The sequence below is a fragment of the Lutra lutra genome, chromosome 5 (assembly GCF_902655055.1).
Source record: "Lutra lutra chromosome 5, mLutLut1.2, whole genome shotgun sequence".
In the NCBI taxonomy this organism is placed as follows: domain Eukaryota; kingdom Metazoa; phylum Chordata; class Mammalia; order Carnivora; family Mustelidae; genus Lutra; species Lutra lutra.
The window spans coordinates 91,554,417-91,578,532 of NC_062282.1; the positions used below are offsets into that span (position 1 = coordinate 91,554,417).

Here is a 24,116-nt window from a genome sequence, read left to right on the forward strand (position 1 = left end):
ATTTGGGTTGTTTAACTTTTGCCTTTTCATCAAATATTCAAAATCAAAAGTAGCAAAAAGCAGTGGGAAAAAAACAGCCCCCCCCCAAAAAATAGGTAAACTTTTTTTAGATCAGAAGGACAGAATTCTGCTGATTTTTATTTTGTTTTTAATGGTTCCTCCACCAAAACTAGATAGTTTTAGAGCTTGTCCTTTGGCAAGCTTTTTACTACATCCTTTCTATTGTTTATTATTCAAATGTTTTCTAGACAATCAAGCAGCTAACTAATTTTACTTTAAGAATTCAGGGCACCTGGGTGGCTCAGTGGGTTAAGCCTCCACCTTTGGCTCAGGTCATGATCTCAGGGTCCTGGGATTAAAGCCCACTTCGGGCTCTCTGCTCAGCAGAGAGCCTGCTTCCCCCTGCCTCTCTGCCTACTTGTGATTTCTCTCTCTGTTAAATAAATAAATAAATTCTTTTAAAAAAAAGTTCATTTTGCATGAATTTGGTGTTTTCTTTTCATATGAAAAAATTAAGGTATAGTAAGGACAATGTATTTATATTTGGTTTCCTATACTCAAATCAATCTTTGCAAGATATACAAGAATTAACTTTAATGTCTCTTAGAATTCTGACACTTATATCTCAAGTATGTGAAAAGAATAAAGGCAAAAAACCATGATCACATATCAATTTCAGCTACTCCTAAAAAAAATATAAATCACTTTAACTAATGCTATCATGTTCTCAAAAAGGACCTCAACAATATTCTAACAAATTGGGTTTATCCAGATCCCTTTAATTACAAAGAGGAATACAACGCATTTTATAAGCCTATTTCTAAATAAATCTTTTCTCTGTAGGTACAGGGCTTATCTCTAGTCTTGATTCTTTTCACAGATTACCATCAAAGCTAGCCAATTAGAATAGCAAGCAAAAATCTAGCATTTCCCATTTTCAAAATGGTTTTCTTTCTTTCCAGCTTGGGGAAAAGTTTATAATGGGATGAGTCTGAGGATTTAAGTACTTTCTGAAACAGATAAGATTTGGACTTATCTGATTCCTAACATGATTACTAGGTCCATCTGAGAACTGAAAGCCTCTTAGCTTTCCCATGGTTTGAGGAAAACCAAGTAAGGCATGAATAATATAAATCTGCCCTATCATGCACCCACAGCACCTAGCTTTTCACCTTCACACCTCCTTAGGCAGTCTTTTTACAGCTTTATTCTAGACTTGTTCTATTTCAGAAAGCGTAGATCTCAATATCACATTCTATAAACTACTAACAGAAGCTTCTCGGGGGATTAAACTGCTTGGCTCATTGTAGGTAGACATTACATATTATTAAATTGAATCAATGAATAAATGTTGAATCAGATTTAAAATAATTCTGTATTAAAGAAAATGAACTGAAATGCTACTGTTTTAAAATTAAGACTTATACTCGGGTAGAAAAAAATGACAACATACTTTTTTTTACAGGTAGTACTAGCAGATTTGCACTGCTAGAGATTCTTGTTTTCTGTGTTTTAAAAGGTGAGCACCTTCAAGATATGTAGTGCCAGGACTTAAAAACTGTAACTCAATTATTTAAAGGACCTAATTAATAACTAAATATGCATCTTAAAAAATAGTGTTTTTGAAATTTTTATCATTAACTTCAAAACCAAATAATTTGCATGTTACCTTGCAGTTGCCAAGACATATTCACAACGAGGCGACCAGGAAACTGCCAATATTTCTTGTCTGTGACCTGCAAATATAACTGTGTGAAAAGTCTGTAAATACTTGAAAAATCAAAAGATACAGTGTAATTAAATATGTCTGATTTTGAAGAAAGTGAAGACTAAATACTAAACATAAATTGATATGATCATTACTTTTTCACATTTATAATTTGTATAATGTTTAAATATTAATACGAAGTCTGTGCGGCATTTCTCACACATGTTATCTCATTATAAATGGCCTGGTTTCGCATTGGAAAGAGCAAATCAATCTTTTTTAATACAGCTGTTAGATTCAAAAGTGAATCCACCATTAAGTAATATAGCTTAAGCTCATTTACTTATATCTACCACAAAAAAAATCCACTGCAGCAAACCATACAAGTTAAACATTCTAGAGAATAAAAAATGACTTCTAACTTTTCAGAAAGTTATAATAGAATTTTTTAAAAAAAATTCATGAGGGGCGCCTGGGTGGCTCAGTGGGTTAAGCCGCTGCCTTCGGCTCAGGTCATGATCCCAGGTCCTGGGTTCGAGCCCCACATCGGGCTTTCTGCTCAGCAGGGAGCCTGCTTCCTCCTCTCTCTCTGCCTGCCTCTCTGCTTACTTGTGATTTCTCTCTGTCAAATAAATAAATAAAATCTTAAAAAAAAAAATTTAAAAAAAAATTCATGATTGTAGAGAGCATTTGGATAAATTTTTTTTTCTAGAAAGCATATTCATAGGATAATTGACTCCAGCATTTTAATTCACTTTTGCCTAGATGAACTATTCAAAGTAGATATTTTTATCGACCTAACTTATATTACTAGAGATTCATGACAATTTAAAACAAATGTTGTCCATTTCACAAAATTCTCTTGATATATTATGTGTTTTTCAGGGATGAGCAAAAATGTAAATTTCCAAATTAGAAGCCATCTTTCCATTGTTTAGAATCGATGACCTAATACTGATAAGAAAGTAGCAAAAATATTCAAATTAATATATCTTAACCAAAATATTATTTTAATAGCTTTTTCTAAAATATTTGCATTCAGGGAAAAAAAGCACCTAGCAAGAACAAAACTAAACAATGCCCATAAGACAAATGTACCAATGTAAGTTTCATAAATAAATTTTTTAAATGTAGAAATAAGATAAGATTTTCAGCTAGACTTCCCATATCATTTGAGTTTACCCTATGGGTATTGTTTATATAAATGTCTCCTCAATAGTTCAGTTTTATAAGAATAATGCACAGAAGGATCTTTATTTCCCTGTTGACTTTTAACAACTAGCACAAAATACATCAGTCATGTCAGTTACAAAGAATACATTGTTAGTAATGTTTCTTTTTATTGAATGGTTTACTCAAAGTAGTTGTTGTTTCAAATAAAAAAAAAAATACCCTGTAAAATGTGGGAACAGGATCCAGACTTTAAGTCACAAAGTTGTACTTTGGGCCCTCTAGTACCAACTGTAAAAACAAAAACAAAAATGGTTTAAGAGAATTTTCTTATAAATCATCACCAAAAGGAAACAAGAAACTACCATTATGAATCATAATATCTTCTCTGTATCCACACGGAAATGTAAAAAAAGTATGCCAAAATATACTTCAAATCATTTTAAATGTTTATAATTAGAAAATGTAATTGCAGTTATACCTTAGCACTAAGAGAGCTGTATTATTACATTATCGTCTAATGTTTAATTTTGAAATAATAGATTCACAGAAAGTTGCAAATATAGGACAGAGAGACTCTGTGTACCCTTCACCCATGTTGTCCCTACCATTGTTAATGTTAGGTAACTATACCACAGTATCACAACCAGGAAATCTGCATTGCTACAATGTATATGCACAATTCTATGCTATTTTATTATATCAAATAACGTTACTTAATGCCTCAGACTTTCCATATTAATGATATACTTCCAGAGACTCTGGAGGCAGTCTGAGTGGACCCTGAGGACAAGTTAGTGCCCAGCTCTTCTCTACAGACGATGCAATTGACTAGTGTCTGCAGGTGAAGACATTCATGCAGTGCCAAACAAATAATGGAATCATAGGGACCTGATACCAGATACCGGAAAAACACTTTTTCTTCTTCACACATGAAAATTCTTTTTGTAGGTGCTTTCATAAAAATGGACGTTTAATTTGAATAACACAATAAACAAAGGAAAAGAAAATAATTTCCATTTTTTAAATTGTGTTGAATTGAAAAAGTCACCAAATTTTGTTCATGTAAAATCTTTGAAATTTTGGTGGTTGGAAATTAACTCCTTAGGGAACAAAAATATACTTTCTTAATCTTTGAATCCTAGCCACTAGCACAGTGCCCGACTTGCACAATACCAATAAAATTGAATGTAAATATAGCATATACTTGAGCTTTTTTTAAAAAAAAATTATGATGTTCATTTGGGTTTAAATATCTATATTAAAACTAACTAGGTATTAAGAGCGAGCAAGTTTCAAAATGTTGAAAAGAAAAAGAGTATAGGTACAAACCTGCTACCAAACAGTGTTTGGTGGCAACTGGAGACATATGATGACTATAAATGGTTTCTTCAAAATTAAATATATCTGCAGTCTGATAATCAAAAGACATTAAAAAAAATTAAGTTCTAATTATAGTCACAAAATCAGTAAAAACACTCTATTTATTTCCACATTGTTACCAATTTTTAAATGACCGTTAGCCATTTACTTGACTTATACATAGGAATATGATACCCTCAAAAACCTGTTAATTTTAAATCCTATGTTATTGGAGTGCCTGGGTGGCTCAGTTGGTTAAGTGTCTGCTTTTGCCTCAGGTCTTGATCCCAGGGTCCTGGAATCCAGTCCCACACTGGGCTCCCTGCTCAGTGGGGAGCCTACTTCTCCCTCTGCCTCTGCCTCTCTCATGAATAAATAAATAAAATCTTAAAAAAATATAAATCCTATGTTATTTATTGCACTCTGTCCCTTTTATGAGGGAAACAGTTTTTCTCTAATAAATTCGAGAGATGAAGAAAAGACAACCACCTGGTTCACCATCTTCCTCTCTACTCTAGTCTGGGGAACTTCATCATCTACACAGGTGATCTAGTCAGTACTCTGCCTCTCAGTCCCATTCAACCTCAGCTACCATATCCCAGCACTCTCATCACCTATACTCATTCTTTCTTCAAAATCATACATTTCAGGTATGATACATTAGCAATTTCAATGTATGACCACAATCTTCTACTGTTTTCATTTTAGTTTTTCCCAACTATTTCCAAGACATCCAAATATAACCCAAAACTCCTATCAGTTCCTCCTGTCTTTGCTTTTTTTCCTTCTTCAGCATGGATTCAGAGGTTCAATACTGCATCCACCATATCTCCAACTCCTTTGTCATTAATTCTTTCACTCCGTGGAGACTTTAACTTTGGATGACTCCAAATGTCTACCTTCTCTGTACCTTTATCCACACTGATCTACACCTAAGGTCAGCAAACTTTTTCTGTAATGGGTAAGACTAAACATTTTAGGCTTTGAGGACTACTACTCATTTCTGTCATTACCACCTACTTATTTCTGCCACTGTAGGGTCAAAGCAGCCATAGACAAGAAAGAGCTTTTTTTTTTTTCCAGAAAGAGGCCATGGGCCCAGCTGACCTCTACTTTAACCCAAGAGAAGAGATTCTTACAGTAAAGCAAACTGGCATCACTATAAAAGATCACTCATCAGTGCTGACTTTCAGTATTGACTGCCAGTCCTATTATATTTCACTACTGTTCTCTGCAATATTCACAGCTATTTCAAACTTCCACACTATCCACGGACATCACCACTTGGTCATAACAAGTGATCTGATCTTTGATTACAAAGAGGAATCAGAAAGTCCTTCAATGAAAATTCACTGAATATGTCTTATCAACAAACCTACAAACACATTTGCTTCCATTTATCCTTCTTCCTTCTTTGTTCCTGTTATCATGGAAAAACTAACCTTCCTCATATTTAAAGTTAATATCCCTACCTGTGTTCAGATCCCCCTCAGCACTATCTCACGCTCTACATCATCTCCTTTATCTCCAGGACACTTATAAACTCTGCATCCAAACCAGCTCATTCCCATCAGCATTAAAAAATGTTCACGTTTCTTTCATATTAACAGCAACCCTCTCCCCAAGACAGGAAAAGAAAAACCTTTCATGCTATATCCCTAATTAATCTTCTTTCTTCTTCTTCGAATCCAAACTTGGGCTCTAATTTCTTAGCTCCCGAATTTCTCAACTTACCACAATCTTATTATCTCCACTACTCCCATTCACACTACTCTTCCCATATAATTGATAGCTACCATCACCTAGTCTAGACCTTATCTTACCTGTCAGTAACATTCAACACAGCTGATTACTCCATCTTCCTTAAAACAACTCTTTCACTGGTTCCATTATATCACACACTCCTGATTTTCCTCTTACTCTTATCTTTTACAGGCTTTGGTTCCTTTTCCTGTCTTATTAATCTTGGTCTTCCCAAAGTTTTGTTCTATGTACTCTTCTCTTCAACTGCCACCTATATGGTGGTGACACAAATCTAAATTTTCTGTGTAGACCACATTCTTAAAAACCAGATATGTATAGCTCACTTCCTGGATTATCTTCATTTGGATTTCTTGTGAATCCTTCAAATTTAACAAATCTAAAATTGAACTCAATACCCCCCTAATCTTTCTCTATCTTAGTGAGTAACAATATACTCTACCCACCTGCCCAACATAGAGAACTTGAGAATAATTCTTGCTCTTTTTAAATAATAGCTTTATTGAGCTATAGTTGAAATACAATTCACTCATTCAAAGTATGTACTTTAATGGTTTTTAGTATATTCAGAGTTGCACAATCATCTCCAAAATCAACTTCAGAACATTTTTATCACACCAAAAAGAAACCCCATTCCCATCAGCAGGCACTCCCCATTTCTTCCTACCCTCTCCCCTAGGAAACTACCAATCTACTTTCTGTCTCTATAAATTAGCCTACTTCTTGATGTTTCAGACATGGAATTATACAATCTGTGGTCTTTTGCAATCTTTCATGTAACATAATGTTTTTTCATTTCATTCAGCATGATGTTTCTAAGGTTCATCCACACTAGCATGTATCAGTACTTCCCTTCTTTCTATTGCTGAATAATATTACATTTGATGGCTACCCATTCGTCAGTTGATGAACATTTTATTTGTTTTGACTCTTTGGTCATTTTGAATAATGCCACTATGAACACTTGTCTACAAGTTTTGTGTGAAGTTATGTTTTCATTTCGCTTTGGGTATATACACAGGAGTGGAATTCCTGGGTCATATGCTAAATATATGTTTACCTTTTCAGAAATTATTTTCCAAAACAGCTGTACCATTTTACATTCCCACCAGTAATTTAAGATTGTTCCAGTTCATCCATATCCTACTCAACATTTGTTACTGTCTTTTTGATTACAGCAATCCTAAAAGGCATGAAATGGTCATCTCACTGTGGGTTTGATTTGCATTTCCCTGAAATTCTTGATTTTTCACTACTTTTGATAGCTTATCAACTTGCAACTCCTGTCAAATGTCTGTAATCCTCTCCTATCTTTTTATCCCATTGCCATTACTCCAGTCAAGCAAGGATCTACTGACTCCTGCCTGGATTACTGCAACCTCCTCCCTGGTCTCTTTGACTCTCCTCTTGCTACCTTCCAGCCAATTGGTATCATATCAAGACTGTTTCACCTAAAACAGCAATTTGATGTTTTCATTTTTGGCCACCGCTTAGACTATTAAAAAGCTTGCTTCTTCTCCTAGAAAAATATTCAACCTACTTAATAAAAATAAAAATAAAAATAACAAGGCCCCTCATGATACAGACACTGCTTACCTATTTGGCTTTCTCTCTGGCTACTGTCCTTTGGCACTCTGGCCATTGTGAGTACCTTTCAGTTTTTAAAATGTCACATTCACTGTTACCCCAAAGAGTTTTCTCGTGTTGTTCCAAGGACTGGAACTCTTATCCTCCTTCTATGGACTCATCATCCTTCATTTCAGCCAAAAGCCAGAGCACCACTTGCTCTACAAAGCCTTTCCTGATTCTCCATAGGTTAGGTGATCCTGCTAAAACACTGTACACTTTCATCATTATAGTCCCTTCTGGCCTTCACTGTTATTTCTTGTTAAATCATTTGTTTTCTTTACTAAACTGAAGCTCCTTGGCAATGAATCCCCAGCTTTAACATGTAACAGAAATTGAATACATACTGTTTAATATATCTAAGAATCTTACTCATTTCTAGAGAACATGACCTGGATACCGATACCTGTATTTTCTGATTTATATTCCATTATCCAAAATTCTAAGAAGACTCGGAATGAGAAAAAGTTGTTCTTTACCCTAATGTGTAACAGAGAAGTCTCTAGAGAAGATATTCCTTTAGGCCATATCATGTGCTCTAGCTATAAAAACACATTTATGGAAAGCTCAGATGAAGTAAAAGTATGATAGATATATAATATGTGCATTAATAGGGAAAATTAGTGACAGGGATAGAGGATATGGAAAAGGACAATATCATGCCCTCTTAAGTTTTCTTTGTACCTAGCACATGCACAAAAAATTATTTCTTATCGAATGCTTTCAAAGTTCTTATCAATAAAATGCTCTGCCTATCAGATAGAACTATGAATTCATGAAATACTATTTTTTAAGTAATCACTCCACCCAACGTGGGGCTCAAACTCACAACTCCAAGATTGAAAGTTACATGCTCTACTAACTGAGCCACCCAGACACCCACATGAAACACTATTTTTGGTTGGCAAAAACATTTATGTTCTAAAGAAAATTTGAAATCAAAATATTTTTTCTTAGATTTTTAAAAAGAAGTCAATGTTAATGAAAGAAAATGCAAATGTATGGGTTATTAATCTTTAAACCACATTTTTAACTGAAGTATAAGTAACATACAGAAAAATATACAGATCATAAGGGTACAGCTCAATGAATTTTCACGAAGTGAACTTTCACAAAGTAACCACCACCTGCATTATAACATAGAACATTACAAACATTGTATTACAACACCCCCAAAAAGCTCCCTACACCCCCTTTCAACCCTCACCAAGAAAGATAACCACCATACTGACTCCTATCACTTTAGTTTTGCCAATTTTTGAATAGGAATTATATATTAAGTACTCTTTTGTGTCTGATTATTTTGTTCTATATTATATAAAATTCATACATTTTATTGATATAGAAGTGAGTGTTCCCTTGTCATTGCTAGATAGTATTTCAATGTAAAATGTGCCAGATTTCATTTGACTGGTAATGGACATTTGGATTTTTTCCAGTTTTTGGTTATCATGAATAGTGCTGCTATGAACATTCTTATAAACGTCCCTTGGTACACATACGTATGCATTTATATAATCAAAAGTGTAACTTCTAGGTAACAAGAAACCCACAGTTAATACCAAATCTGTTTACCAACTGTAATCTCAACAGCAACAGATACACTTGTTACTTTTTATCAGACCCTTTAATTTTAGCTATTCTGGAGGATGTAGAGAGGTACCTCATTGTGGATTTAATTAAAGTATCTACGTGCTCAATTAATAAGTTGAGTGTATTTATTTATTAGCTATTTAGATATCCTCTTTTATGAAGTGTCTAAGCAAATGTTTTGCCTGGGGGCACCTGATAACTCAGCCGGTTGAGCGCCTGACTCTTGATTTCTTTCTTTTTTTTTTTTTAAGATTGTATTTATTTACTTGACAGACAGAGATCATAAGTAGGCAGAACAGCAGGCGGGGGGCAGAGGGGTGGTGGGAAGCAGGCTCCCTGCTGAGCAGAAAGCCCAGTGTGGGGCTTAATCCCAGGACCCTGGGATCATGACCTGAACCGAAGGCAGAGGCTTTAACCCACTGAGAGCCACCCAGGTGCCCCTGACTCTTGATTTCTGATCCTGATCTCAGGGTCCTGGGATAGAGCCCCATGTTTCTCTCTCTCTCTCAAATAAATAAATAAATAAATAAAATCTTAAAAAAAAAAAAATTCTGCTGCCTAGTTCTCTCTGGGTTTCCAGTGTTTTAATTTTTCTATTTTTTATATAATTTGTATATGTCTTTTTTCAGATGTATGCATCTGTCACATATATCATCTTCCACTGAATTCATCGCCTACTTTTTTCTCTCTTAATGTTTTTTGATGAACAGAGCTTCCTAATCTTAATGTAGTTCAATTTATCAATCTTTCTCTTCTTGGTTTAAACCCTTTTGTGTTTTTACCTATCTTGAACCATGAAGGTATTTTCCTGTTTTTTTTTTTTCTTTAAGTTTTATTGTTTTATTTTATGTTTTTATACCTAGTAATCTACCTGAAATTGGTAGATTTCTTTTCTGTCTGTTGTGGGGTAAGGGTAAAGATTAGTTTTTGGGTTTTTTTGTTTGTTTTATTTTTTATAGATACCTAGTTGATCCAGCATAGTCTGTGGAAAAGGCCATTACTTCCCCAACGTAGTACAGTGTTACTTGTGTCATAAATCAAATGATGGTATATGTATAGGTGTGTTTCTTGATTATCCTGTTTTTGTTTCTTGATTATCACTATTTTTTTTTCACTTCTATTGATACCATACCACCTTAATTAGTGTAATTAAATTTATGGTCTTAGCCCACTTCCATAAAAAAGAGTCCTGTGAATATTTTGATTAGAAATGCACTGATTCTATAGATCACTTGGGGTAAAACTGGTACCTTTACAATACTGACCTTTCTAACTCTTGAATATGGTATATCCCACCATTTATTTAAATCTTAACTTGTATCATAATTATTCTATAGTTATCTGTGTGGTGTTGAGTGGTCTTCTACACTTTTCAATTTCTTACTAGGAATATGATGATTTCTGATGCAATTGTTAATGAAAATACTCCCAAAATTCATAATTCTTTGTGTCTCAAATTCAGAAATGCAACTGACCTTATATCCAGCAATTTTGCTAAGTTTACTCATATTAATTTTAATAATTGGTTAGAGATTCCTTTGGATTTTCTATGCTCACAATCATGTCATCTGTGAATGACAGTTTAAATTCCTTTCATTTCTCTCTCTCTCTTTTTTTTTTTTTTTTGCTTTATTTTACTGCCTGGGACTTCCCATATAATGTTAAAGGGAGGGGATAATAGAGATAACTCAAAAGGGAAAGCTCTCAATAATTTACCAACAAACAAAATGTTTGCTTTAGGTGTGTTTTAAAAAAATAGGTACTCCTGGAGTACCTGGGTGTCTCAGTGGGTTAAGCCTCTACCTTCAGCTCAGGTCATGATCCCAGAGTCCTGGGATCAAGCCCCGCATTGGGCTCTCTGCCTGCCTCTCTGCCTGCCTCTCTGCCTGCCTCTCTGCCTACTTGTGATCTCTGTCTGTGAAATAAATAAATAAAATCCTTAAAAAAAAAAGATACCGAATTAAGGAATTTCCCTTATGTTCTTAGAATGTTAAGAATTTTTAAAGAATCAGGAAGGAAGAGTGACTTTTATTATAAAGTATGATGCATTTTTTTCTTGAAAAAAACAAACACAGAGGCAAAGGATCTCAACGTAATAAAGAATACACACAGAAACACACACACATACAAACACACACAGATAGATAGGCAATAAGCCTATAAGCTTATCTCATGAGCCCACAAGCTAATCTCACCTCTTCTTCAACAAGGAGAAGCTGATAGTTTCTCCTCGAAGATTGTTTTCCTTCTAAGATCAGGAACAAGACAAGGATGCCGATACCTTACCACTTTTGTTCAACTTGGCATTGGAAGTCCTAGCCAGGGAGTGCCTGGGGGCACAGTAGGTTAAGCTTTCAACTCTAGGTTTTGGCTCAGGTCATGATCTCAGGGTCACAAGATTGAGCTCCATGTCCGGGTCCATGCTCAGTGTGGAGTCTGCTGGAGGATTTTCTCTCTCCCTTCCTCTCCCTCTGCCCCTCCTGCTCCTGCTCTCTTTCTCTCTCTCTCTCTCTGTCTCTAAAATAAATCACACTAAAAAAAAAAAAAAAAAAAAAAGGAAAGGAAGAAATCCTGGCCTGGGGAATGAAACAAGGAAAAAAAGCAAAAAACTAAAGGAGAATTTGAACTCTATTTGCAGATGATATGATAATATGTATAGAAAACCCCAAATATTCCATCAACAATCTCTTTGAACTAATAAACAAATTCGAAAAAGCTGAAGGATATAAAAATCTGTTGTGTTTCTATAAACCAATAATGAACTATCAGAAAGAGGGATTAAGAAAATAATCCCACTTATAGCTGTATCAAAAAGAATGGAATACCTAGAAATAAATTAAACCAAGTAGGTAAGAGATATATACACTGTAAACTATCAGATATTGATGAAAGAAACTGAAGACACAAATAAATGAAAGGGTATTCCATGCTCATGGATTACAAGTGTTAACATGATTATAATGTCCATACTAATGAAAGCAATCTGCAGATTCAGTGCAAGTGCTATCAAAATTCCAATGGCATTTTTATAGAAACAGAAAAATAAATCTTAAAATTTGTATGGAACCACCAAATCCCAAATAGCTAAAGCAATCTCGAGAAAGAAGAAAAAAGCTATAGGTATCATACTTCTTGATTTCAAAATATTTTACAAAATTACAGTAATCAAAACAATATGGTATTGGCATAAAAACAAACACAATGATCAACAGAACAGAATAGAGAGCCCAGAAATAAACCCATGCATATATAGTCAATAAATTTATGAGAGAGGAGCCAAGAATATAAAATGGGGAAAAGAGAGTCTCTTCATGAAACAGCATTAGGAAAATCAGACAGCAACAGGCAAAAAAGAGTGAAACTGGACCACTTTCCTATACCACATACAAAAATAAATTACAAAATAGGTTAAAGACTTGAGGAGTACCTGGGTGGCTAAGTTTGTTAAGTGTCCACTCTTGATCTCAGGGTCATGAGCTGGGCTCCAAATAAGTCTTTAAAAACTAGATTAAAGACTTGAATCTAAGACCTGAAACCATAAAACTCCTAGAAGAAAACAAAAGCAGTAAGCTCCCTGTTACCAGTCTCTGGGTGATGATTTTTTGGATTTGACACCAAAAACAAAGACAGCAAAGGGAAAATACACAAGTGGAACTATACATCAAATAAAAAGCTTTTGCACAGCAAGGGAACCATCAACAAGATAAAAAGACAATCTGCTGAATGGGAGAAAAAATTTGCAAATCATGTGTTCTGATACAGGGTTAACATCCAAACTATATAAAGAACTCATACAACTCAATAGCCAAAAACCATGAACAATCCTATTTAAAGAATGGGCAGAGGAAGTGAATAGGCATTTTTCTAAAGACAAACAAGTGGCCACTAGGTACATGAAAAAGTACTTAACATCACTAATCATCAGGGAAATGCAAATCAAAACCACAGTGAGCTATCACCTCACACTTGTTAGAATGGCTAATATCAAAAAGACAAAAGGTAACAAGTGTTGGTGAGGGTATGGAGAAAAGAGAACCCTTGTGCACTGTTGGTGGGAATGTGAATTTGTACAGCCCGTGGAAACCAGAAGGGAGGTTTCTCAAAAAATTAAAAACAGAACTACCTCATGATCTAGCAACTCCACCTCTAGCTATATATCCAAGGGAAACAAAGGCACTATCCTGAAGAGATATCTTTACCCTCATGTTCATTGCATCATTATTTATTACAGCCAAGTCATCAAAACAACCTAAGTATCGATGAGTGTATGAAGAGACATAGAAGATATGGTATTTTTGTACAATGGAATATTATTCAGCCACAAGAAAGGAGGATATCTTGCCATTTATGACAACAAAGGTAGACCTTAAGGGCATTATGCTAAGTGAAATAAGTCACAGAATGGTAACTATTATATATTATGTAGATTTCACATGTAAGTAATACACAATAAAATATTGTCAAACTCACAGAAACAGAATAAAGTGGTGGTTATGAGGGATTGGTAGGGGAAGGGGGAAACACAAAATATGGAGATGTTGGTTAAAGGATACAAAATTTGGACAATTAAGAGACAAAATAGTTGCATAGGGAAAGGAACTTGAGAAAGGGACTATAATACAATCAAGATGTGATCATAAGACAAAAGATCATTTAGAGACAGCAAATAATTTAGGTGGAAAAGAGGCAGAAGCTAAAGTTGAGGGAGTAGAGGTTGAGGGTGGGATAACTTAGAACACCAGGATGAACTGAGACAATGGAAGTCCTTAGAGGTTTTGGGTAGAGGCACAATGAAACCACTTTATAAGTTAAGTTCTGGGGTAGAACTTAATACCATGGAAAATATGGTAAGCGAAGTAATGCAGGAATACCACTTACGAGTTTTTAGGAGTAGTCTAGATGTACAGTGTTGGTGAGAGAAAGAGAAGAAAACATGGGAGAGTTTAAAGAAAGAACTGTTAAGATTTGAGAACAAAATGGATGTGAGGAGTGATCATGTTCAATTTGAACCTGTTACACTTGAGGAGATTAACTTATATTCAAATGAGAGAGGTTCGTTTAGTAGACAGGTAGAGACATATGGGACTAGAATTCAGAGAAAGGATTAGCATTAGATATATAAATTTAACCAAATATCATAAAAACTATTTTTTATTATCTATCTTTCTTCTAAAGATTTTATTTATTTGACACAGAGAGAGGAAGAGAGAGACAGTACAAGCAGTGGAGCAGGAGACAGAAGGAGAAGGAGAAGCAGGCTCCCTGCTGAGCAGGCAGCTGGATATAGGGCTCCATCCCAGGACCTTGGGATCATGATGTGAGCCAAAAGCAGACACTTAACCAACTGAGCCACCTAGGTGCCCTTTTATTATCTACCTTTATTATTTAGTGTCTACCTTTACTAAGCAATAGTATTAGTAATTTCTTTTCCTTTAAGGTTTTAGGTCAATAGATGATAAATCCAATTTTCTTCCTTAGATCACTAGACAATAATTTTCAAATAATAAAGATAATAATAATAACTAATGTTTTTTGAGCACTTATGATATGCTAACCATTGTTCTAGGTACTTTACATATGTCAACATGTTTATAACCATTCTATAAGATATAATCACTACCCCCATTCACAAGTGAGGAAACTGAAACAGAGGTGCAGACACTTGCCTAATGTCACAGAGCTAGTCAGCTGCAGAGCCAAGACGTGGACTCAAGCAGTCTAGCTTTCCTCAACCACCACATACATAACATCTTGGCAAATAATCACACTAAAATGGTTTAGGGTTCAATTCCCCTTCAATTTCCCTTTGGAAAGGTTTTAATATAAAATATACTTACTTGTAATGTATTTGTATCCCACACTTTCAGAGTTTTATCAAAGGAGCTTGATGTAAACATGCCGGTGTCATGAGGATACCACTGTACAGTCTCCACACTGTATTTGTGAACATCAGGATGGTTTCTACAAAACAGCAATCAAAATTTAGAAATACTTGATTTACATGTGTTTCAAAACTTATACTATACTAACAAGTAGCAGCCTCAAGTAGGACAATATGAATGGCCAAACCTAGATCACAGGCCTGCATCTTAGCTCTCCAGAGGAGAATGTTCAGGCACCTCTAGTTTCAGGCTTCTGTAGTGTAATGTGGAGGCCAGCTTCCTACGAAGGGTCATTAAATGGGAGCCTTCCTATTTCTGTAGTTGGGCCTGGAGGAATAAGCCAGCTACACTGAACCTCTTCATGGAAGGGGCACTGATTTTTCCCTACTGGAAGAGACACCCTTTTTGATTTTGGATATGCTTTTCCCAAATAACCATTTTATCAGTATTATCATTCTTAGAATTGTTGAATGCCTCACATAGATAGTTCCATGGTATCCCATGCAATATTGCTTCTGATCAAGGAATTTACTCAATGTCAAAAGAATGCAATTAATTGGTAGATGTCCAAGGCACCACTCTTATGTATCCCTTCACCTATAGAAGCATGATCTGTTGAAGACTCAGTTATGATAGTAGCTATAATACACTACCTCATGAGGTAAACATGCTGTCCTAAAGGAAGAGTATATGTTCTGAGCTGATGATAAATACAGTATATGTATTACTTTACTAAATTTTAATTCACAAAAACTGGTCATTAAGTAACACTTATGAGACAATGATGGAAATTTGAACACCAAGTGGTATTTAATATCAGGAATTATTGCGTGAGTCTCTATTTTTAGAGATATAAACAATAATGAATGAAATAATATGCTTCCGGGATTTGCTTCAAAATAATCCTCAGTGGGTGGGTGGGGTTAGAGATCAAACAGGATTGGTTATGACTGATAGTTGCTGAAGCTGTGTGATGGGTACATAGTTCACTATACCACTCTCTCCTTTCGTATATGCTGGAAATTTTCCATAACAAAATGAATAAACGAAAGTTAACAGAAGACTATTGAAATCCTACACAGATAGGACCATCATGGTTTCTGATTCCTAAAGATGAAGGTTTGGATCAATACAGGATGAAGGACATTAAGCACTTGAATGAATGAGAACATGAAGTAAAGCCTTAAAGTTCTATGCTTTAGTTCTGGCATTGAGAGAGCTGCAAAAAAGGACTATGGGGTTTACCCATGATTCCTTTCTATGTCATGTATAATTTATATATTTTAACTGATTTCCATTTTCTTTCCTCTCTCTTGCCTCCATTATTTTATACAGGTTAAAAACAAACTGAGTCCACAGGTTGCATAATTCGATAAAAGATCATGTAAAACTAGTGAAGAATGGACTTTATCTTGAACTGGAGCTGGATGTAGTAATTAAGCAGACTGAAGATCTATCACCTTTTGGGAAAGGGATGATTACATTTTGGTTGTATAGTGGATACTTGCCTTTTTGGTTGTGGAGTGGATACCTGGAACTTTTTCTTAAGTTGGATCCAAACTCCTCCTATTTGAGGGACATCTCCCTTATTTTACTGCTTCTTGTTACAGAAAGCTAGAGACTCCAGATATTTTCTTTCCCTTTCCCTCGGCAGTAAGGGCATGGATATATGGTTTAAGCTTCCCCAAACCTGCCTGGGACTCTAAAACTCTAGGTAGGAATGCAAAACTCAGGGATATTTAACAATTATTCATAGTTTTGGAGTTGAGAGTCTGTGTTGGTGACATGTAGCAGAACCCAAACTAAATTGTTCCTGTGGTGTGACCCCAACTGTTTTCTTTGCCTTAGTTTCTTTTACCTTCCGCTCCTTTTCCACATTTGATTCTCTTACCTTCCAACCAGTTATATGAGAGACAAAATTTCTTTCCAATAAATTTCTGCTTAAAACAAGGAGAACTGATTTCTATTTGTTCCTAAAAACCTTCATGTATACCAAAATTTTCCAGCTATAATAAAACAAATCCTTAATGTACTCATTAAAAATAAAAGCTCATTTATATTTTAAATTTAAATTTAAGAATAGAACAAAATATTATATTATTATCTTATCAGGTATGACCTGTTGTTCTCATTTACATTTAATGAGAATTTTGGTACAGAAAGAGAATCTTTTTGGTGCCTAAGAACATACGCATTAAGTAAAGCAAAAATAAATATCAGCAAATATTCTAAGCCATATTAACTTAATAAAAACTTTAAGTGAAATTATTTTGTAAAATTAGATTATCAAATCTTCAGATATAAAAAATGCTACTTTAACTCATTTTGCAAACATGTTCACTGTATGCCCATTTACATTTAAAGTTATGCTTTTACAGACATAAAGTGAATCCAAGAACAATGTCATGGTAAAACAAAAGATTGACACACTAAACATTTACTTGACTTTAACTACCAGAAAAGTAGATCACAGTTCCTCAGGAATAACATTAGATAGCATAAGGTATATATGAAAATAACTATTTTGATATATAACAAATTAAACAATGTTAAAATGTTATTTAAGATAAAAGAAAGTAATAATTAAATGAATTAATATGACTATCTTACACTTTAAATTCAGGGGGATTTTTTGGTACGAGTGCAGTGAGAGTATAAAATGGTATAAGCCTCTTAGAAACCAAGTTTCAGATTACTTAAGGTGCTCTCTTGTTGTGTACCAAGTGTCCCTATAATTATATTGTTTCACGGTGTGGTTACAATTTTTAACATGCTTTTTGAAAGACAGTATTTCATTTAAGACTCACAAAAAACCTTACAAGTATAATTTATCTCTAAAACAAAATAATCTGAGGTTCAGAGAAATAGTGTCCCAAATCTTTATTTCCAAGCATCAGAAGCATCAGAGCCAAGAAACAATTGCAAATCTCCTCCCAAATACTCCATGGACTTATGTACCTATTCTAGTGCTGTGGGAACAGTTTTAATACAGAGTGATTGTTGATATTAATGTTCATGAAGTTTTTCCTCTTGAAAGCATCTTCTCAACACCCTTTCTCCCCGTTACCTCAAAGCTGTGCTAAATATTGGATTGGATACAGGTGACAAGGAAGAATTAAGTAACCATTATGAACAAATTATAAGTCACAAAACATCTTTGCAGATGCTGAAAAATAATTCTCACAAGACTGGAAAGCCAGTAAAGAATAGTTCCAGAGACTTAGGACAAAGAGAGGTATGTTAAGTTAGGCAGCTTTGAGTAGGTAGAGAGATAAGATGGTTGTGTGTAGGTGTGTATATGTATGTGTTTGGTGAGGGACTGCCAGTATATTTACTGCTTCTAGTCATTAATCTTTTTGTTCTATTTAATATCAGTTGAAAAATAAAATTTTTGTTTATAATTAGCCGGAAGACTCAGAAATAAATCTTATGCTAAGTGGTACTAAAAACTATGATTAGTTACTGCGGCATGCTAACTAGGTGTACAAAAAAAGGACATGATCAAAGGTTTTTAGTCTCAAGAAAACATCAAGGGATATCCATGTGAAATGTGACATTTGAATAATCTGCCTGAAACAATCATATGACTGCTATTTTCATGTTTTGCATTTATTTTTATTTATTTTTTTTAAAAGATTTTATTTATTTATTTGTTAGAGAGAGAGAGAGCATGAGCACAGGCAGACAGAGTGGTAGGCAGAGGCAGAGGGAGAAGCAGGCTCCCCGCTGAGCAAGGAGCCCGATGTGGGACTCGATCCCAGGACGCTGGGATCATGACCTGAGCCGAAGGCAGCCGCTTAACCAACTGAGCCACCCAGGCATCCCATGTTTTGCATTTATTTTAAGATTTTATTTATTTGACAGAGAGAGACAGCAAGATAGGGAACACAAGCAAGGAGAGTGTAAGAGGGAGAAGAAGACTCCCCACTGAGCCGGGAGCCCAATGTGTGGCTCGACCCCAAGACTCTGGGATCATGACCTGAGCCAAAGGCAGACACTTAATAACTGAGCCCCCCAGGCGCCCCTTCATGTTTTGCATTTAAAGCAAAAAGTTCATGAATTACATTTTTAATACACACCTGCCAACGGAACACACTGCTTTACATGTGTAATAAGGTTGTCTGCTGGAGTTCTCAAGATCATAAAGTACAATCACACCATCTGAACCACCTGATAACATGCTAATAATAAAAAAGTTCACATTAATTTATCATTTTATGTACTTCATTTATTATATATTTCTGAAAATTACTGATCCATAAACACCCCAATGTATTACATCCACAAATACAATATAGAGTAAATCTTCATTAATACAGAATTTTTAATAAAGTAAAATTCCTCAATCTAGTATTTGTAGAATTAATATAGAAAGATTCAACCTGTGACCATTTAAAGTTCACCTTTATAATTCCAAAAAGGACAGTAAAAACAAGATAGCAAAAGATCTATCTTAATTAAGAAAGTAAAATATTATGAAGTCATTCTTAATACTTTTTTTTCTCTGATTCTTAATATCTTAATTAAAATTGTGATGGGGCGCCTGGGTGGCTCAGTGGGTTGAAGCCTCTGCCTTCCACTCGGGTCATGGTCCCGGGGTCCTGGGATCGAGCCCTGCATTGGGCTCTCTGCTCAGCAGGGAGCCTGTTTCCCTTCCTCTCTCTCTGCCTGCCTCTCTGCCTACTTATGATCTCTGCCTGTCAAATAAATTTTAAAAATCCTTAAAAAAATTGTGATAAATGAAAATGGCATCAGACCAGCTATTACTGATACTAGTTATCTGACTCTGGGCAAGTTACTTCACTTGTCTAAGCCTTTAAACACTTGTGAAAAGGGGTGCATTTTCATCTAAGTCATCAAGATGATGTAAAGATAAAAGTTTTATCTGAGTTTTATACTGCCTCACAAAAAATAAAGGATAAATAAATGTTATACTTAATATTAAAATATTTAATATTTAATATTAAAAACACATTTACTCACTTTATTCAACTTTGACCACCTGAAATGTTAGGCACTCTGCTAATATAATTGTCTGTAAGACAGGCATTGTTTATGTCTTTCAATCTAGCAGAAAAGACAGATCTATGGGTTTATATATCTAAATGAAGAATTGCTATTTGTTAATCTTATTGCTCATAACCAAAGCTCATGTTTCTGTCTCATTTGGTTCTCTGATTTTACTCTTTGGTAAATTGCTAAGAAAGGGCTAATGAGAGCAACCGTCCCTGAATTCTTATATGTTATTGACAATTTGTCTGTTCTTTTGTACTTGAAAATCAATCTGGCTGGATATACAACCCTTGACTCATGTTTTATTTCCCTGAACATATGAGATAATAAGCTTAATTTCTTTGGGAATAAAGCCCCAAATTAGTTTAGTTAAAATAGGATTTTCTTTCCCTTATATGTAGTTTTAAATCTTATTTATTTTAGGAAACTTTTCTTGGAGTATACCTTTAATATTGACTCTGTTCTCTTCCTTTGGGTTTCTTCTCTGGGAATTCCAATTAAATGTATGCTGGGTCTTCTTTCTCTATCTCCCACATGTGTCCCCATTTCTTGAATTCTTTATCTTTCTCCATTTCTCCTTGATTTTTAAAAATATCCACCTTTCTACCATCTGTTTCTAAGCTATTACCTCTTGTATTCATTTGCTTGTGTTCTTTATGCTTTAGTCTTCATTTCTGAAACATTTGCCATTTATTACTTTTTCTTGAGTTGTTCATCTCATTTCTGAGTTTTCTTTTTTTAAAGATTTTATTTATTTATTTGACAGACAGAGATCACAAGTAGGCAGAGAGGCAGACAGAGACAGAGGGGGAAGCAGGATCCCTGCTGAGCAGAGAGCCCAATGCGGGGCTCGATCCCAGGACCCTGAGATCATGACCTGAGCCGAAGGCAGAGGCTTAACCCACTGAGCCACCCAGGTGCCCCTCACTTCTGAGTTTTCTTAATTTCAACTTTTTTCTTTCAGATCTTTTATCTTTTTAAAATGACACTTAGCTAGTTTTAAAATACTAGGTTAGAGTTCTCAACTATTTCATAGATATATCTTTCTGGCACAGCTACACTGTCTAAAGGGGTATTACTTTGTCTCTTTGTTCTTATAATAATTTTGAAAGGATTTTGATTTAAATCCTATTGTTTTGCTCATATTTACATGAAATTAATTTTTTTTAAGATTTTATTTATTTATTTGACAGACAGAGATCACAAGTAGGCAGAGAGACAGGCAGAGAGAGAGGGGGAAGCAGGCTCCCCGCTGAGCAGAGAGCCCGATGTGGGGCTCGATCCCAGGATCCTGGGATCATGACCTGAGCTGAAGGCAGAGGCCTTAACCTGCTGAGCCACCCAGGTGCCCCTGAAATTAATTTTTAAAAACTTTTATAGAAAGGAGTCTTGGTTTAGAATAATATTTAAATTTTGTATCTCTAGAATATCTTTTTTTTTTTAAATAAAATGTTCAGTACATTGCACCTCACTTTCAGAGGTTTCTTTGTTCTGTTTACCTCCTCAATTTTTTTTCCTGGGCCATCTTTTCCCTCTGTTTCTACTGTCCCTATACTGCTCAATTTGGATTCTATTCCAAGCAGTTTCTCCTCATTATAGGGTTTTTCCCTTTAGCAGATCTTAAGTTGATTAGCTGGAGAGATCATAGGGCCCAGAAAACTCCAGCCCCTTCCAGTCTTACTGTGAACCCCTTAATAATTGGGAGTATGTCATCCTTTCCCAGTGTTATCCATTGTAGTCAAAACAGCTTGCTGAACTTTCAAGTAACGTTGGTTATTTTGGAGTTATCAGGTCTACTAGATATTCCACTGGTTTTCACTGTCTCTTCTGAGATAGACGCTGATACCACCAGATCTTCTAATTCTCAGTGATTTGTTCCCAGTCATCCAATATTTTGTGGTTTGTGGAGATATTTGATCACTTATACTTGTTCTAAGTGTTACACATTAATGTTTTCTATTGTCCTCTTTAGTTTCTTTGTTACTAAAAGTGCAAGATAAGGAGCTTGTGCCACAAATGAACACAATTCATTCTTCACTGAGAAAGACATGCTGTTAAAAATAAACTGTGTGCTTAGCGATGTACTAAACTTACATTCTGGTACAAGCTCTTTATCTTGTTGTTAACCGGTTACAAAGGGTTCATGAACCAAAAGTATGTCCAAGCAGCAATAATTTATAGACATGTTTTAAGAAAAATTCAATACCAATTTGTAGGACAATAGGTTTATTTAAAAGTAATTCTTCAAAGTTCTTCACTAAAACAGTTCTAAAAATCTGATTGATGATGGGTAGTAAAAAAAGACAGCAAGTAATGCCATGCTAAAGTGTTCACCACAAAACTTTTGTAGTTAACTAAGTATTTATATAGGAAAATATTTATAAATTTTAACAACTACAATTTTTATTTTCATTGATAAAATCTTGCAGCTTGTTTGGGCACAACTATGAGTTACCTGTATATCAAAACGAGTTCTGAAAATACTTTTGCTTCCTATTTGAATTTCGTGAAATACTTTTTTTTTTTTTTTACACCATGGCATTGCATGTATTCTTAATGCAAAAACAAAATATTATATTCAAAGGTGGGCATTTTAACTGAATTTAATTTGTATTTATAATAATGAAAGATGTTTCATCTTTGCTAGAATGGTTTCCAAAAGCTTTCCTTGGATTCTATTAATTGGATGGAACAACTGAACCACTATTGGAATTAAATGATTCTGAATTTGAAGGGTCTGTGAACAATGACATTATTTTTTTTTTAAGATTTTATTTATTTATTTGACAGAGAGAGATCACAAGTAGACAGAAAGGCAGGCAGAGAGAGAGAGAGAGAGAGGGAAGCAGGCTCCCTGCTGAGCAGAGAGCCCAATGCGGGACTCGATCCCAGGACCCTGAGATCATGACCTGAGCCGAAGGCAGCGGCTTAACCCACTGAGCCACCCAGGCGCCCCGAACAATGACATTATTTAACTGTGAGGTTATTATTCTGCTTATGGAGTAATCATAGTAAGAGATATAATTTCATGTTTTTACATGGACAAGAAAACCTGTTATTAAAGATGAACAACAATAGCTTAGAAGAATTGAGAAGATATCAAAGAAAATTCAAGCTTCACAGAATGATACGCAAATGTACTTTATGCAATTGCACTTGTGAAAACATTGCTTTCAGGGAGACTTCTTAAAATAAATCCTAACTTTGGAAATAAATGCCTCTTTACCAGATGTGCATATTCTGGTTTCTGTTCTGGTTTCAGTGATATCACTGAAACTCTCATGATGGTCAGTAAATATTAAAAAGTATTTTGAGCAAATTATATGTGCACTGACTTTCTTAAGAAAAATATCAATATCACATTATCAATATTTACATTATTGATATTTACATCAATATTTACATTAAACATGTATTTTGCTTTTTATTATTCTCTTTGCTGCCAAAAGGATTTATTATTTTTTTTAAAGATTTTATTTATTTATTTGACAGAGATCACAAATAGGCAGAGAGGCAAGCAGAGGGAGAGAGGGAGGCAGGCTCCCTGCTGAGCAGAGAGCCCGATGCAGGGCTTGATCCCAGGACCCTGGGATCATGACCTGAGCCGAAGGCAGAGGCTTAACCCAATGAGCCACCCAGGCGCCCCTGCCAAAAGGATTTAATGCAAAATACAAGTCTTGGCAAACAAATGAAATAGTTATAGATTTCACCACGCAAAGATGAAAAGCACCGTAGTAAGAATCTTGACTTTTCTCAATATGTTCCGCAAAAAGACTCCTCAGCCTGTATTTCTCACACATTTTTTATGCACATATAATTTGTAATTTCTCATATTTCTCATTAACTTGGACAATTGGTAGCCTACTGGCTTCATGTACTTCACAGGTTAGACAAATGATCTCTATTCCAAATGGATGGCTGGAAAAGCACCACTGAATACCTTTTCCACCAGCACCCATGATCAAAAGAAATCAGCTATCCCTTTCTGTTAGTGTCATTAT

The 24,116-nt window shown here is 35.0% G+C and overlaps 1 protein-coding gene across 5 annotated transcripts in view; it reads right to left on the reverse strand.

Annotated features, from left to right (window-relative positions):
• Positions 1–24,116, reverse strand: part of ERCC8 (ERCC excision repair 8, CSA ubiquitin ligase complex subunit) — a 59,139-nt gene that overhangs the window by 23,914 nt on the left and 11,109 nt on the right. For 4 of the 5 annotated variants that reach the window (XR_007127386.1, XM_047729472.1, XM_047729471.1 and 1 more), the window contains exons 3-7: positions 19,182–19,283; positions 15,058–15,181; positions 4,211–4,292; positions 3,101–3,169; positions 1,670–1,736 (exon numbers count right to left, since the gene is read on the reverse strand). Coding sequence is in view for 4 of the 5 variants with exons in the window: in XM_047729472.1 (XP_047585428.1) it covers positions 1,670–1,736; positions 3,101–3,169; positions 4,211–4,292; positions 15,058–15,181; positions 19,182–19,283 (444 nt within the window). In the remaining variant the exon portion in view is untranslated. The remainder of the gene's footprint in view (positions 1–1,669; positions 1,737–3,100; positions 3,170–4,210; positions 4,293–15,057; positions 15,182–19,181; positions 19,284–24,116) is intronic. The other variant, XM_047729473.1, reaches the window with a different exon arrangement.